Raw genomic sequence first — 14,932 nt, forward strand, 5'->3', positions numbered from 1 at the left:
AATCCCAGTTTGGAGGTAAATCCCAGTTTGAGGGGTAAATCCCAGTTTGAGGGGTTGAATCCCAGTTTGGGGGGTTGAATCCCTGTTTGGGGGGTTGAATCCCAGTATTGGGGTAAATCCCAGTTTGGGGGGTTGAATCCCAGTTTGGGGGTAAATCCCAGTTTGAGGGGTAAATCCCGGTTTGAGGGGTTGAATCCCAGTTTGAGGGGGGGTTGAATCCCAGTTTGGGGGGTTGAATCCCAGTTTGGGGGTTGAATCCCAGTTTGGGGGTAAATCCCAGTTTGAGGGGTTGAATCCCAGTTTGAGGGGGGGGGGGGGTTGAATCCCAGTTTGGGGGTAAATCCCAGTTTAAGAACATAAGAACATAAGAAATAGGAGCAGGAGTAGGCCATCTAGCCCCTCGAGCCTGCCCCGCCATTCAATAAGATCATGGCTGATCTGACGTGGATCAGTACCACTTACCCGCCTGATCCCCATAACCCTTAATTCCCTTACCGATCAGGAATCCATCCATCCGCGCTTTAAACATATTCAGCGAGGTAGCCTCCACCACCTCAGTGGGCAGAGAATTCCAGAGATTCACCACCCTCTGGGAGAAGAAGTTCCTCCTCAACTCTGTCTTAAACCGACCCCCCTTTATTTTGAGGCTGTGTCCTCTAGTTTTAACTTCCTTACTAAGTGGAAAGTTTGAGGGGTTGAATCCCAGTTTGAGGGGGGGTTGAATCCCAGTTTGGGGGGTTGAATCCCAGTTTGGGGGTTGAATCCCAGTTTGGGGGTAAATCCCAGTTTGAGGGGTTGAATCCCAGTTTGAGGGGGGGGTTGAATCCCAGTTTGGGGGTTGAATCCCAGTTTGGGGGTCAATCCCAGTTTGAGGGGTTGAATCCCAGTTTGGGGGGTTGAATCCCAGTTTGGGGGTTGAATCCCTGTTTGGGGGTAAATCCCAGTTTGAGGAGTAAATCCCAGTTTGATGGGTTAAATCCCAGTTTGAGGGGAGGGGCTGAATCCCAGTTTGAGGGGTTGAATCCCAGTTTTGGGATAAATCCCAGTTTGAGGGTAAATCCCAGCTTGGGGGCGGGGGGTTTGAATCCCAGTTTTGGGGTAAATCCCAGTTTGTGGGGTAAATCCCATTTTAGGGGGTAAATCCCAGTTTGTGGGGGGCTAAATCCCTTCAACTCCAACAGGGCTGCCTAATAAATCAGAAATTTTCCAGCTGTCATTTGATCGCAGAACCAAACTCACATTTACGGGCATTTTGGTGCTGGCAAGAGTACAAGAAAAACACCAGCCTGCATTTATATAGCACCTTTAATGCTGGAAAACATCCCAAGGCACCTCACAGAAACATTATGAAGCAACATGTGACCCCATGTCAGCACCAAGAGCCAAACACTTGGTCAAAGAAACAGTTTTCAGAGATAGTCATAAAGAAAGAGAGGGACAGGAGAGGTTTAGTGAGGGAATCCCAGGGCTTAGGGCTGAGGTGGCTGAAGGCACAGCCACCAATGGTGAAGTGATTCAAATGACGGATGCTCAAGAGGCCAGAACCAGAGGAGTGCAGAGATCTCGGAGAGTTGTGGGGCTGGGGGGAGGGGCGGGGTCACAGAGATAGGGAGGGGCAAGGCCATGGAGGGATTTGACAACAAGGGTGAGATTATTAAAATTGAGAGATTGCGAGAACAGGAGCCATTATAGGTCAGAGAGGACGGGGGCGATCGGTGAATGAGTCTTGGTGAAAGTAAGGTCACTGGCAGCTGAGTTTTGGATGACCTCAAACCGAATGGCTTGCTGTGTCATTTCAGGGGACAGTTGAGGGCCATTTCTCTGGGTATGGAATCACACAGAAGGCTGGTAAAGGACATTACTGTACCAGGTAGAACCGGTCATTCTGTGATCACCATTATTAAGTCTAGCTTTTTATTTCAGATCAATTAACCGATTGAATCTGAACTCCACCAGCTGGTCAGTGTCACAGAGCAGGAAATAAGTAATTTCAGTGAGAGTATGAATGAGCGATGGGGAGCTCACCATAGGGCCAGGAATAACAGCGTTGTTGTGCAAAGTGTGGTTCAGCCTCAAACATCAGGATATAAAGAGAACTCAACAATTATACACTGAAGGATGGCTGTTAATTGGGAGAGGGGAGTGTGCAGCGGGACCTGGGTGTCCTTGTGCACCAGTCGCTGAAGGTAAGCATGCAGGTGCAGCAGGTGGTGAAGAAGGCAAATGGTATGTTGGCCTTCATTGAGAGAGGTTACGAGTACAGGAGCGGGGATGTGTTGTTGCAATTATACAGGGCCTTGGTGAGGCCACACCTAGAGTATTGTGAGCAGCTTTGGTCTCCTTTTCTGAGGAAGGATGTTCTTGCTGTCAAGGGAGTGCAGCGAAGGTTTACCAGGCTGATTACAGAGATGGCGGGACTGATGTATGAGGAGAGATTGACTAGGTTAGGATTGTTTTCGCTGGAGTTCAGACGAATGAGGGGGGATCTCATGGACACTTATAAAATTCTAACAGGACTAGACAGGGTAGATGCAGGAAGGATGTTCCCGGTGATGGGGGAGTCTAGAACCAGGGGTCACAGTCTGAGAATTCAGGGTAGACCATTTAGGATGGAGATGAGGAGACATTTCTTCACCCAAAGAGTGGTGAGCCGGTGGAATTCATCACCACAGGAAGTAGTTAATGCCAAAATATTGAATGTATTCAAAAGGCAGCTGGATAAAGCACTTGGGGCGAATGGGATCAAAGGTTATGGGGAGAAAACAAGGTTAGGCTATTGAGTTGGACGATCAGCCGTGATCGTAATGAATGGCGGAGTAGGCTCGGAGGGCCGAATGGCCTCCTCCTGCTCCTATCTTCTATGTTTCTATGGAGGATGAATAATAGAGGGCCACAGGGTGAGGGAGCCCCATGTCAGGAACCAGCGAGTGGTATGGGATACACAGTGAGTGGGGGCTATGGGGTACACAGTGTGTGGGGGCTATGAGCCACATGGTGTGTGGGGGGGTTATGGGGTACACAGTGTGTGAGGGTATGGGGTACACAGTGTGTGGGGGGCATGGGCTACACAATGAGTGTGGGTATGGGGTACACAGTGTGTGAGGGTATGGGGTACATAGTGTGTGGGGGCTATGGGGTACATAGTGTGTGGGGGCTATGGGGTACATAGTGTGTGGGGGCTATGGGGTACATAGTGTGTGGGGGGTATGGGGTAGACAGTTTGTGGGGGCTATGGGGTACACAGTGTGTGGGGTTATGGGGTACACAGTGTGTGGGGGGCATGGGCTACACAATGAGTGTGGGTATGGGGTACACAGTGTGTGAGGGTATGGGGTACATAGTGTGTGGGGGGCATGGGCTACACAATGAGTGTGGGTATGGGGTACACAGTGTGTGAGGGTATGGGGTACATAGTGTATGGGGGCTATGGGGTACATAGTGTGTGGGGGGTATGGGGTACATAGTGTGTGGGGGGTATGGGGTAGACAGTTTGTGGGGGCTATGGGGTACACAGTGTGTGGGGTTATGGGGTACACAGTGTGTGGGGGCTCTGGGGTACACAGTGTGTGGGGGGTATGGGGTACACAGTGAATGGGGAGTATGGGGTACATAGTGTGTGGGGGGTATGGGGTACACAGTGAATGGGGAGTATGGGGTACATAGTGTGTGGGGGGTGTGGGGTACACAGTGTGTGGGGGGTATGGGGTACACACTGTGTGGGGGCTCTGGAGTACACAGTGTGTGGGGGGTATGGGGTACACAGTGAATGGGGAGTATGGGGTACATAGTGTGTGGGGGGTATGGGGTACACAGTGTGTGGGGGGTATGGGGTACACAGTGAATGGGGAGTATGGGGTACATAGTGTGTGGGGGTTATGGGGTACACAGTGTGTGGAGGGTATGGGGTACACAGTGTGTGGGGGCTATGGGGCGCAGAGTGTGTGGAGGGTATGGGGTACACAGTGTGTGGGGGGTATGGGGTACACAGTGTGTGGAGGGTATGGGGTACACAGTGTGTGGAGGGTATGGGGTACACAGTGTGTGGGGGCTCTGGGGTACACAGTGTGTGGGGGGTATGGGGTACACAGTGTGTGGGGGGTATGGGGTACACAGTGTGTGGGGGGTATGGGGTGCAGAGTGTGTGGGGGGTATGGGGTACACAGTGAGTGGGATTAAGGGGCACACAGTGTGTGGGGGGTATGGGGTACACAGTGAGTAGGGGATATGGGGTACACAGTGTGTGGGATTAAGGGGTTCACTGAGTGGGACTAAAGGGTACACAGTGAATGGGATTTAGGGGTACACAGTGTGTGGAGGGTATTGGGGTACACAGTGAGTGAGATTAAGGGGTACACAGTGAGTAGGATTAAGGGGTACACATTGAGTAGGATTTAGGGGTACACAGTGAGTGGGATTAAGGGATACACAGTGAGTAGGATTAAGGGGTACACAGTGAGTAGGATTAAGGGGTACACAGTGAGTGGGACTAAGGGGTACACAGTGAGTGGGATTAAGGGGTACACAGTGAGTGGGATTAAGGGGTACACAGTGAGTGGGATTAAGGGGTACACAGTGAGTAGGATTAAGGGGTACACAGTGAGTGGGACTAAGGGGTACACAGTGAGTGGGATTAAGGGGTACACAGTGAGTGGGATTAAGGGGTACACAGTGAGTGGGATTAAGGGGTACACAGTGAGTAGGATTAAGGGGTACACAGTGAGTGGGACTAAGGGGTACACAGTGAGTGGGATTAAGGGGTACACAGTGAGTGGGATTAAGGGGTACATAGTGAGTGGGATTAAGGGGTACACAGTGAGTAGGGTTAAGGGGTACACAGTGAGTGGGACTAAGGGGTACACAGTGAGTGGGATTAAGGGGTACACAGTGAGTGGGATTAAGGGGTACACAGTGAGTGGGATTAAGGGGTACACTGAGTGGGACTAAAGGGTACACAGTGAATGGGATTAAGGGGTACACAGTGTGTGGAGGGTATTGGGGTACACAGTGAGTGAGATTAAGGGGTACACAGTGAGTAGGATTAAGGGGTACACAGTGAGTAGGATTAAGGGGTACACAGTGAGTAGGATTGAGGAGTACACAGTGAGTGGGATTAAGGGGTACACAGTGAGTAGGATTAAGGGGTACACAGTGAGTAGGATTAAGGGGTACACAGTGAGTAGGATTAAGGGGTGTAATGTCTCAAATCCCAGCTGGGAGAAGCAGCAGAGACGAGAGATCTGGTTGCAACATTCAATGTGTGTTTAAAAAAGAAATAACTTTGATTGTAAGCATAAATTGGCACAAAGCAATGACTCCCTGGAGGGTTGACACTGCACATTCTCCACTAAGGTTAAACGCAGGGATGACATTTTTGACTGAGTTACTGCTGCCTCGTACTGCCATCTGGTGGCCTATCACTCTCTAATCCATTCACTGTATAACACCAGAATCATCTCAAAATACAGGCAATGAATAAATTACTGGATGGATGGGGTGGAAACACCAATGGAGGTAACTGGACTTGCATTCATATAGCATCTTTCATCACCTGCAGACATCCCAAAGTGCTTTGCTGCTGATGAAATGCAGTCATTGCAGTGAAGCTGGAAACAGAGCATCCAATTTCCGCACAGCAAGATCCCACAGCAGTAATGTGATAATGACCGGACTACCGGTTTTTGTAAACTCCTTTTCGAACATTGAATCCCACTCAGGCATCTCTTATAGCCACCTGAGAGGGCAGACCCGGCATCAGTTTATTATCTCACACAAAGGGGAGCACCTCTGACAGTTCGGCATTCCCTCAGTGCTGCACTGTAGTGTTTCTGGGCATGGGAACCACGCCATCGTGACTCAGTAGCATGCCCATACACACATGCACCGGAACAACTTTCAGCAAAGGGCACCAGTTGAAATCAGCAATGAACTTTCTTCGTGCTGATGCAACATCACCAAGTCAAACTTTGCTCCAGCTTCCCCATTACCGCCTGCACTGAGAGCAGCTAACTCTGTTCAGACCACAGCTGCAGTATCTTAGGCCATCCTGGGAGCTGTGTCTCGGCCGGGCATTTATCCACGAAACACATGGGCTGGGATTTTTCAGCCTCGCTCACCCCGAAACCGGAAAATCCCGTCTGAGGTCAACGGACTTTTCTATGGCCCGCCCCTCCTCGCCCGCTCCAATTCCTGTGGCGGGCAGGACGGTAAAATTCTCAACTGAAAGTTTGAGAAGAGAGAATGCTTGATGGGCGGCACGGTGACACAGTGGTTAGCTCTGCCGCCTCACAGCAACCAGGGACCTGGGTTCAATTCCAGCCTTGGGTCTCTGTCTGTGTGGAGTTTGCACATTCTCCCCGTGTCTGTGTGGGTTTCCTCCGGGTGCTCCGGTTTCCTCCCACAGCCCAAAGATGTGCAGGCTAGGTAGATTGGCCGTGCTAAATTGCCCTTTAGTGTGGGTTAGGGGGATTAGCGGAGTAAATATATAGGGTTACGGGGATCTGGCCTAGGTGAGAGGGGAGAGATACAAAAGTGTCCAGAGAGGCAATTTTTTCACACAGAGGGTGGTGAGTGTCTGGAACAAGCTGCCAGAGGCAGTAGTAGAGGCGGGTACAATTTTGTCTTTTAAAAAGCATTTAGACAGATACATGGATAAGATGGGTATAGAGGGATATGGGCCAAATGCGGGCAATTGGGACTAGCTTCGGGGTTTAATCAAAAAAGGGTGGCATGGACACGTTGGGCCGAAGGGCCTGTTTCTATGCTATAAAGCTCTATAACTCTAGGTGGGATGCTCTGTCAGAGGATGGGTGCAACCTTAATGGGCCGAATGGCTTCCTACCACACTGTAGGGATTCTATGAATGTCTGGTTTCTTGACTTGCCAGTTTTTAACAACATAAGTTACACATGTCTATGCTAATCCAAATAAATGCAATTCCTTCACAAGAAAAGCACCAACTTTTTCCAGCTAGATATTTTCCCTGTCACTGCATGGCAGCAGCAGTATCTTCAGGGCAGTTGTTCCCAAGGTACAAAGGGTACCTTTTCTGCCAAGCTGTTTTAATCATGAACCACATGCTATCTAAATACAAGGACTGAAGTCTCAAAATACCCTAAAAGAAGAAAACATGAAGGCTAAGTTAGCAGGATGTAAGGAGTGGTGTGCATAGGGATCAATGCTGAGGACTCAACGTTTTACAATTTATATAAATGACTTGGATGAAGGGACTAAAGGTATTGGTTACTAAGTTTACTGGTGGCACCAAGATAGATAGGAAAGTAAGTCGTGAAGAGGACTTAAAGAGGCTATTAAAGGATATAGATAGGTTAAGTGAGTGGGCAAAGATCTGGAGTATAGAATGAGGTGGAGATCCCAGCATTGGACTGGGGTGGGCACAGGAAGAAGTCTCACAATGTCAGGTTAAAGTCCAACAGGGTTAATTTGGAATCACGAGCTTTCGGAGCGCCAATCCTTCATGACTCACCTGATGAAAGAGCAGTGCTCCGAAAGCTCGTGATTCCAAATAAACCTGGTGGACTTTATCCTGGTGTTGTGGGACTTCTTACTGTGAAAAATGGAATGTAATGTGGGAAAATATAGAATTGTCCATTTTGGCAGGAAGAATAAAAAAGAAGTTTATTATCCAAATAGTGAGAGATTGCAGAGCTCTGAGATGCAGGGGGATCTGGGTGTCCTAGTGCATGAATCACAGAAGGTTAATAAGAAAATACAGCAAATAATCAGGAAAGCTAATGGAATGTTATTGTTCATTGGGAAGGGAATTGAGTACAAAGTAGGTAGATGATGCTTCAGTTATACAGGGCATTGGTGAAACCACATCTGGAGTATTGTGTACAGTACTGATCACCTTATTTAAGGAAGGATGTAAATGCAATGTAAGCAGTTCAGAAAAGACTTACTAAACAAATACCTGGAAAAGTTTGACAGGCTAGGCTTGTATCCACTGGAGTTTAGAGGAGTAAGTGGTAACTTGATCAAAACCTTTAAGATCCTGAGAGATAGTGACAGGGTGGATGTGGAGAGGGTGTTTCCTCTTGCGGGGGACTCTAGAACTAGGGTTCACTGTTTAAAAATAAGGTGTCACTCATTTGCGGCAGAGATGAGGAGAAATGATTTCTCTCAGAGGGTGGTGAGTCTTTGAAACTCTCTACCTGAAAAGGCAGGGGGAGCAGAGTCTTTGAATGTTTTTGATGCAGAGCTGGATAGATTCATGATTAACAAGGGAGCGAAAGGTTATTGGGGGTAGGCAGAAACGTGGAGGTTTGAGGTTACGATCAGATCAGCCATGATTGTATTGAATGGCGGAGCAGGCTCGACAGGCCGAGTGGCCTACTCTTGCTCCTAAATCATTTGTTCATATGCAAGTTTTGGTCCCTTTATTTGAGGAAAGATGTAGTGACATTGGAGGCAGTTCAGAGGAGGTTCACGAGATTGATTCCAGAGATGAGGGGTTTGTCGTATGAAGAGAGATTGAACAGTTTAGGCCGATACTCTCTGGAATTTAGAAGAATGAGGGGAGATCAAATTGAGATCTACAAGCTAAAGTTAAAGTTTATTTATTAGTCACAACTAGGCTTACATTAACACTGCAATGAAGTTACTGTGAAAATCCCCTAGTTGCCTCACTCCCGTGCCTGTTCGGATACACTGAGGGAGAATTTAGCACGGCCAATGCACCTAACCAGCAGGTCTTTCGGACTGTGGGAGGAAACTGGAGGAAACCCACGCAGATACGGGGAGAATGTGCAGACTCCGCACAGACAGTGGCCCAAGCCGGGGATCAAACCTGAGTCCCTGGTGCTGTGAGGCAGCAGTGCTAACCACTGTGCCACTGTGCCGTCCTTAATGATAAAAGGTACGGAAAAAGTAGACTTGGAATGGATGCTTCTCCTTGTGGGGCATTCTAGGATGAGAGGTCATAGTCTTAGGATAAGGGGTAGCAAATTTAAAACAGAGTTGAAGAGAAATTACTTCTCCCAAATGGTTGAGAATCTGTGGAATTTGCTACCCAAAGTGCGGTGGATGCTGGGACAGTGACTAAATTTGAGGAGGAGTTAGACAGATTTTTAATTAGTAAAGGATTGAAGGATTATGGGGAGAAGGCAGGAAAATGGGAATGAGGAGCATATCAGCCATGATTGAATAGCAGAGCAGACCCAATGGGCCAAATTCCTATAGCTTATGAACTTATGAACTTTTAAGTACTTCAGCAGTGAGCGAAGCTTTTGCAATGGGAGTGTGAAAGAAAACGCTGGACCCATTCTTTACAAGCAGAAAAGGCAAGTCCACACTGTACCTGAAAGATCGGTCCAAACCAGCCAACATCTGGTGGAAGACGTGAAAAGTTCCCTCATAATTTGGTTGTTGAACCATGTGAATCCGTTCCAGTAACATTGTCTAAAAAAAAAGAAATAAACTTAATTAACAATAAACATTGTAAGGGTGTTTGTATCAGTGTAACAGAATGCTATGCAGTAGCACATGTTGGTACTCATTATCATGTCACACGCTCACTGATTTAGCCATTCACTCTTGCGTGGAAGAGGACATAAATGGAAACTGAGCATTTGTCACGAGCTTCTCAAGCAAGTATCCCAGGAAAAGGCTGTAAACACCATTGGCAAAAGGCAGGATGTACGATGTATCTGTAACTCCTCAACGTGGGCAGTACAGTGGGTCAAAGATGTTCATTTTATATGAATTGGGTATAGTTGTACGCAGATTGCAGTTTACCTGAGCACATATGGAGTGACACCAATTGAAACTCTGGTGCGGCTGCATTAGGAGGTGCACACTTGTAATGTTTAACTCTGTAAATAAATGTAGAACTGAGTAATGATTGGTCTCAGTGAGTGACTTAACCCCACTTCATCAAATGGTTTTCTAGATTTGAACACCAAAATGAGAGAAAAATATCTTTTATCTAAAAGAAAGAGAGTACAAAATGTTACTCACCAAGTGGCAATTTCAAATTATCCGAGGTATAAATGAAATTGAGGGTTACAATGATAAAGATTTAAATGAAGGAGAGCTTTTGACCCATTTGAGGAAATCCTTCCACAATGCAAGCTCTTTACAGCTTTCTAACATCCTCCTGATTAGGAAAGCACAATGGTTTTCTTCCACATCTGAAGGACCTCTGACAGTGCAGCACATTCTCGGCACTGTACTGGAGTGTTGGGATGGAACATGTGCTCAAAGTCTGGACTGGAACTAAAATACATGGAGGTGGATTTTATTTGGGGGGGGGGGACAGATTACCTGCAACCCCCACTCCTGACCAACCCTGAACTGAAGTCACCTCACTGACCAGAAATCCAACTGCCCTGCAATAATAATGTGTTGAGGGAAGACTTAGTAGGGCGAGAGTGGGACGTTTGGCCCTCAGGGACAGGAAGTCCCACCCTCCAAAGCTACCAGCCCATTTGATTGTCAATATTTCAGAGGGACCAGGGAGGGGGTCACCATCTCCAGGGATGTTCCCTCAAAGGAGATATACCTTTCTGCCTTTCTTTAGCCTGTACAGTGTGGGTTATTGGGCTGGTCATCTTCCTTGTTACTTCTCTGCGGAGCAGGAAATTGCGGTGGAGACAGAATAAGGCCCTCATGTGGGCATTACTTGTTCATTGAAGGGCCTCAATAGGTCTAAGGATGAGTGGGCCGTCTGACACCATGCCCGCATCCTGTGATGTGGGGGAAAGGTTAGGGGTGGGAGGGAAGGCGATGGTTTAGCAACCAAATTTATTTTACATGTGCCCCACCCCTCCTCCAATACCCTGTCTTCAATACCACAATGGGTAGGGCGTAAAATTCAGACCATAATCCTCTGCCCTAGAGGTGGGAAATAACCTAAACTGACAGGGGAGAATAAGCTAAGCCAGAACAGTGAAGCTTTGCAAGGTGTGTACTGCAGCAGCCCAGTGCTTAAACATTTATTGATCAAGGACCATGGCATTGAAGCCTCGAGGGAGTCAATGATCCCACTCAAAGTAGACTCCACACAGATCATGGCATAGAATCCTACAGTGCAGAAGGAGCCCATTTGGCCCATCGAGTCTGCACCGACCACAATCCCACCCAGGCCCTATTCCCACGACCTCATGCATTTACGCTAGCTAGTCCCCCTGACACTAAGGGGCAATTTAGCATGGTCAATCCATCTAACCTGCACATCTTTGGACGGTGGGAGGAAAACTGAGCACCCGGAGGAAACCCACGCAGATACAGGGAGAATGTGCAAACTCCACACAGACAATGACCCAAGCCAAGAATCGAACCTGGGTCCCTGGCGCTGTGAGGCAGCAGTGCTAACCACTGTGCCACCATGCACATGACTTCTATGTACATCCAAAGTCGACTGGATGTCTGTAAATGTCAGGAGTGTTACAATCCTTGACCAGACCCACATGTTTTTGTTAATATTAGATTAGGCACCGGTAATATTTTGTTTAAAGTAGGCAAAGTTTGAGATTCAGGACATTTACTAAGCCTCAAAATTCCACAGGTGTTGAACAGGCATAGCACATACCACACTGCACATTAAATGGCAGATGCAACCAGTACAGATTTCTCAACAACCTACCCAGATGTCAGTAACACTGTGAATCAACCAATCACACTGGAACTCAGCCTCCCTCAATCAGGAATTCCAATCTTCAGCTTCAAAGATCCAACCTGGGAATTCTCTCCAAATGTCACTCCAACTTGGATGACATCAACACTCACCCTGTAGGGTTTCAATCTCATCTCCCAAGATTCAGTACCCCTGGATTCCAGGGTATTCACGCAAGTACCAACTCAGAACTACAACTGCAGATCTCTGGCCAAACAAAATACAACTGCTCCAAACCCTTTCAGCTTTCATTCATAGGCAGACTGAGAACTGGCTACACAGGCACAGTTCTGCATCTTTTGGGGTCTTTGGACCCAGCCTGTCTGTATAGGAAGAAAAACTGTGTGAAAACCTAGATCATGGGACCAGGAACGGAGCGTCATTGAAGACAAGTATCGCAGGCAGAGGGAAGGGATAGGTCCCAAGAAGAGACTCTGACAGGGCACAGGGACAGGAAGGGGTTCCAGTTAAGTTAAAAAGTAGGCAGAGGGTTGCACTAAGCAGGCTTTAAGTAATGAGACCTCTTGAGAAGCCCTGGTAATCAAAGAGGGTTCACACTCTCATCATGGAGTCACCAACCTTTGGCTGCCTTCAGGGCTTTCCCTGAGCCCTCTTTGATTACCGGGGTTTCCTCTGAGCCTAAGACTAAGAACAACTAAGAACAATACAGCACAGGAACAGGCCCTTCGGCCCACCCAGCCTTTGCTGATTCGTGGTTTATATCAGTCTGTTCGCCTCCCATTCATGTGTCTTATCAAGATACACCTTGAATGTTGCTAACGTGCCTCTTCCCGCACCTCCACTGGCAGTGTGTTCCAGGCACCCACCACCCTCTGTGTGAAAAACTTTCCCCACATATCTCCCCTAAACTTAGCCCCTCTCACCTTAAACCTGTGCCCTCTTGTAGTTAACCTTTCCACTCTGGGAAAAAGCCTCTGACTATCCACCCTGTCTATGCCTCTCAAAACTTTGTAGAAATGTTGTAGCCCTCTTCAATTCATAATTCAAGAACACTTGCACCCGGATATTCTCCAGCAACTTCGTCACTCACACATGGGCAGAGATTGGACAAGAAGACTTATAAGGGAGACAGTCTATTGGCTGGGTATGAACAATGACATTGAAGTCATTGTCAAGAAGTGTGAGGCATGTTGGGAAGAAATGCCAGGTCAGCATAAAGCATCACTCATTTCATAAGAAGTTCCTATCAATACTTGGTCCAAAATCGTTCCGGCCTCTTTCATGCCCATAGCACTGACTTCATTGTCATCATCAAATACTTTACCAAGTATCCCATTATTCAACAATTGCATAATGCGTCAGGCACAACTGTCATGCACGCTCTTTTCAATTTGTTTGGAGTGGCAAGGGAGATCACTATACATAATGATCTGAAATTTATTGGCAAGCTATTTCAAGACTCAAAAGTAGGGGAGTCTAAAACTAGAGGACATAGGTTTAAGGTGAGACGGCAGTGATACAAAAGGGTCCAGAGGGGCAATTTATTTTCTCACACAAGGTGGTGAGTGTCTGGATGAGCTGCCAGAGATAGTAGTAGAGGCGGGTACAATTTTGTCTTTTAAAAAGCATTTAGATAGTTACATTGGTAAAATTGGTATAGATGGAAATGGGCCAAATGTGGGCAATTGGGACTAGCTTAATGGCAAAAAGTGGGCTGCATGGAGAGCTGAAGGGTCTGTTTCAATGCTGCAAACCTCTATGACTCCATGACTAAGGTACCTGTGAGAAGTGGAGTATCCATCACACCACTTCTTCTCCTTGGCAGCAGAAATCTAACAGCCGAGCTGAATGAATGATCCACATGCTGAAATAGCTAATTCTCAAATGTGGACAGACTAAGCAATATCTACACATTGCAATGTTACCTCTGAATGCGAGACCTTTAAGTGCAACTAATCCATCACCATCAGAGCTCCTGTTTGGCAGCCCAGTGTGTACAAGTTTATATAGTCTTACCCATTCTGTTCTCTCAGAAGTTAGAGAACAACTTTTAAAACTGCAAGAGAAGATGACCAATGCACATGATAAAAATACAGGTACAGAATTGACAATCAGGACAACAGGTTCACATCCAGGATTCCACAAGAGATGCATGGTAACCAGTCGAAGTGACAAGGATTTATTCAGAATCAATGCCCTACAAAGGTGCAATGGTGAGGTGTAACCGAGGATAACTCAGATCCATTCCGGCTCCTCAGCCATTGTTCAGTCCTATTGCATCTCGGACAAGATCCCAAATGCAACCACGAGCAATATCCAAGAATGACAACACAGATCACTGTCAGCAATTAAAGAAACCTGCCGATAAAGTTACCATCAGATTACCTTTACACTATAGAGAGTCACAGATTCAGCACTTTTATGCATTTACGTAATAGCAACTAAACATGAACTTGCATTAGAAATAATTGTACTTATTTGGAAGGGGAGGAGAAAGTGTAGCTAAAAAGAAAGGGGGATGTTGTAATATGCCTTTAAAGGATATCAGCATGACATCACTAGAAGGGAAATGTGTCATGTGATCCAATCTTAGTTTCACTTTTGATTTGTGCAGAGCACACGCACACAGCTCTGACCTTTATACCTACGTTTAACCGTTCTCATGTGCCAAGTCTTAATAAATTAACCCACAACATATCTACCTTACCAGCAATCGGTATCTGGGCCAGAACTCTACCACCACAGAATTGGAGCGGGCGAGAGTCCGACAATGGAAATCTCATTTGACCTCAGGCAGGAATTTCCTGTCTCGCCCAAGCAAGGTCGTAAAATCCCCCCCTTTGTGTTTTGTACAGTAAATAAGCGCAAGGTACGATTCCATTATAATACTGAGTTGAGGAAGAACTTCTTCACCCAAAGGGTTGTGAATCTGTGGAATTCACTGCCCAGTGAAGCAGTTGTGGCTACGTCATTGAATGTTTTTTAAGGTGAAGATAGATAGATTTTTAAACAGTAAAGTAATTAAGGGTTATTAAAGTAATTAAGGGTGAGTGGGCGGGTAAGTGGAGCTGAGTCCATGAAAAGATCAGCCATGATCTTTTTGAATGGTGGAGCAGGCTCGAGGGACCAGATGGTTTGCTCCTGCTCCTAGTTCTTATGTTCTTACGTTCTTATAATAAGACGATAGCTTCACCCATTCACATTCTATCTAAACTTCAGTGCACAATGCCAGCTCATTCTTTCTTGGATCTTTAACACCCCAGCACGATGGAAGCCCTTCTGTCCATCACTTATTGCTGCACAGTGGCACAGTGGTTAACACTGCTGCCTCACAGTGCC

General features: G+C 46.9%; 1 protein-coding gene across 5 annotated transcripts in view; it reads right to left on the reverse strand.

The window, feature by feature from the left end:
- The window catches only part of LOC144502880 (unconventional myosin-XVIIIb-like), a 363,270-nt gene that overhangs the window by 268,117 nt on the left and 80,221 nt on the right, over positions 1-14,932 (reverse strand). For all 5 annotated transcript variants that reach the window (XM_078227267.1, XM_078227266.1, XM_078227270.1 and 2 more), the window contains one exon: positions 9,317-9,417. In XM_078227267.1, the coding sequence (XP_078083393.1) occupies positions 9,317-9,417 (101 nt within the window). The remainder of the gene's footprint in view (positions 1-9,316; positions 9,418-14,932) is intronic.

The sequence above is a fragment of the Mustelus asterias genome, chromosome 13 (genome assembly GCF_964213995.1).
Source record: "Mustelus asterias chromosome 13, sMusAst1.hap1.1, whole genome shotgun sequence".
Taxonomy (NCBI): domain Eukaryota; kingdom Metazoa; phylum Chordata; class Chondrichthyes; order Carcharhiniformes; family Triakidae; genus Mustelus; species Mustelus asterias.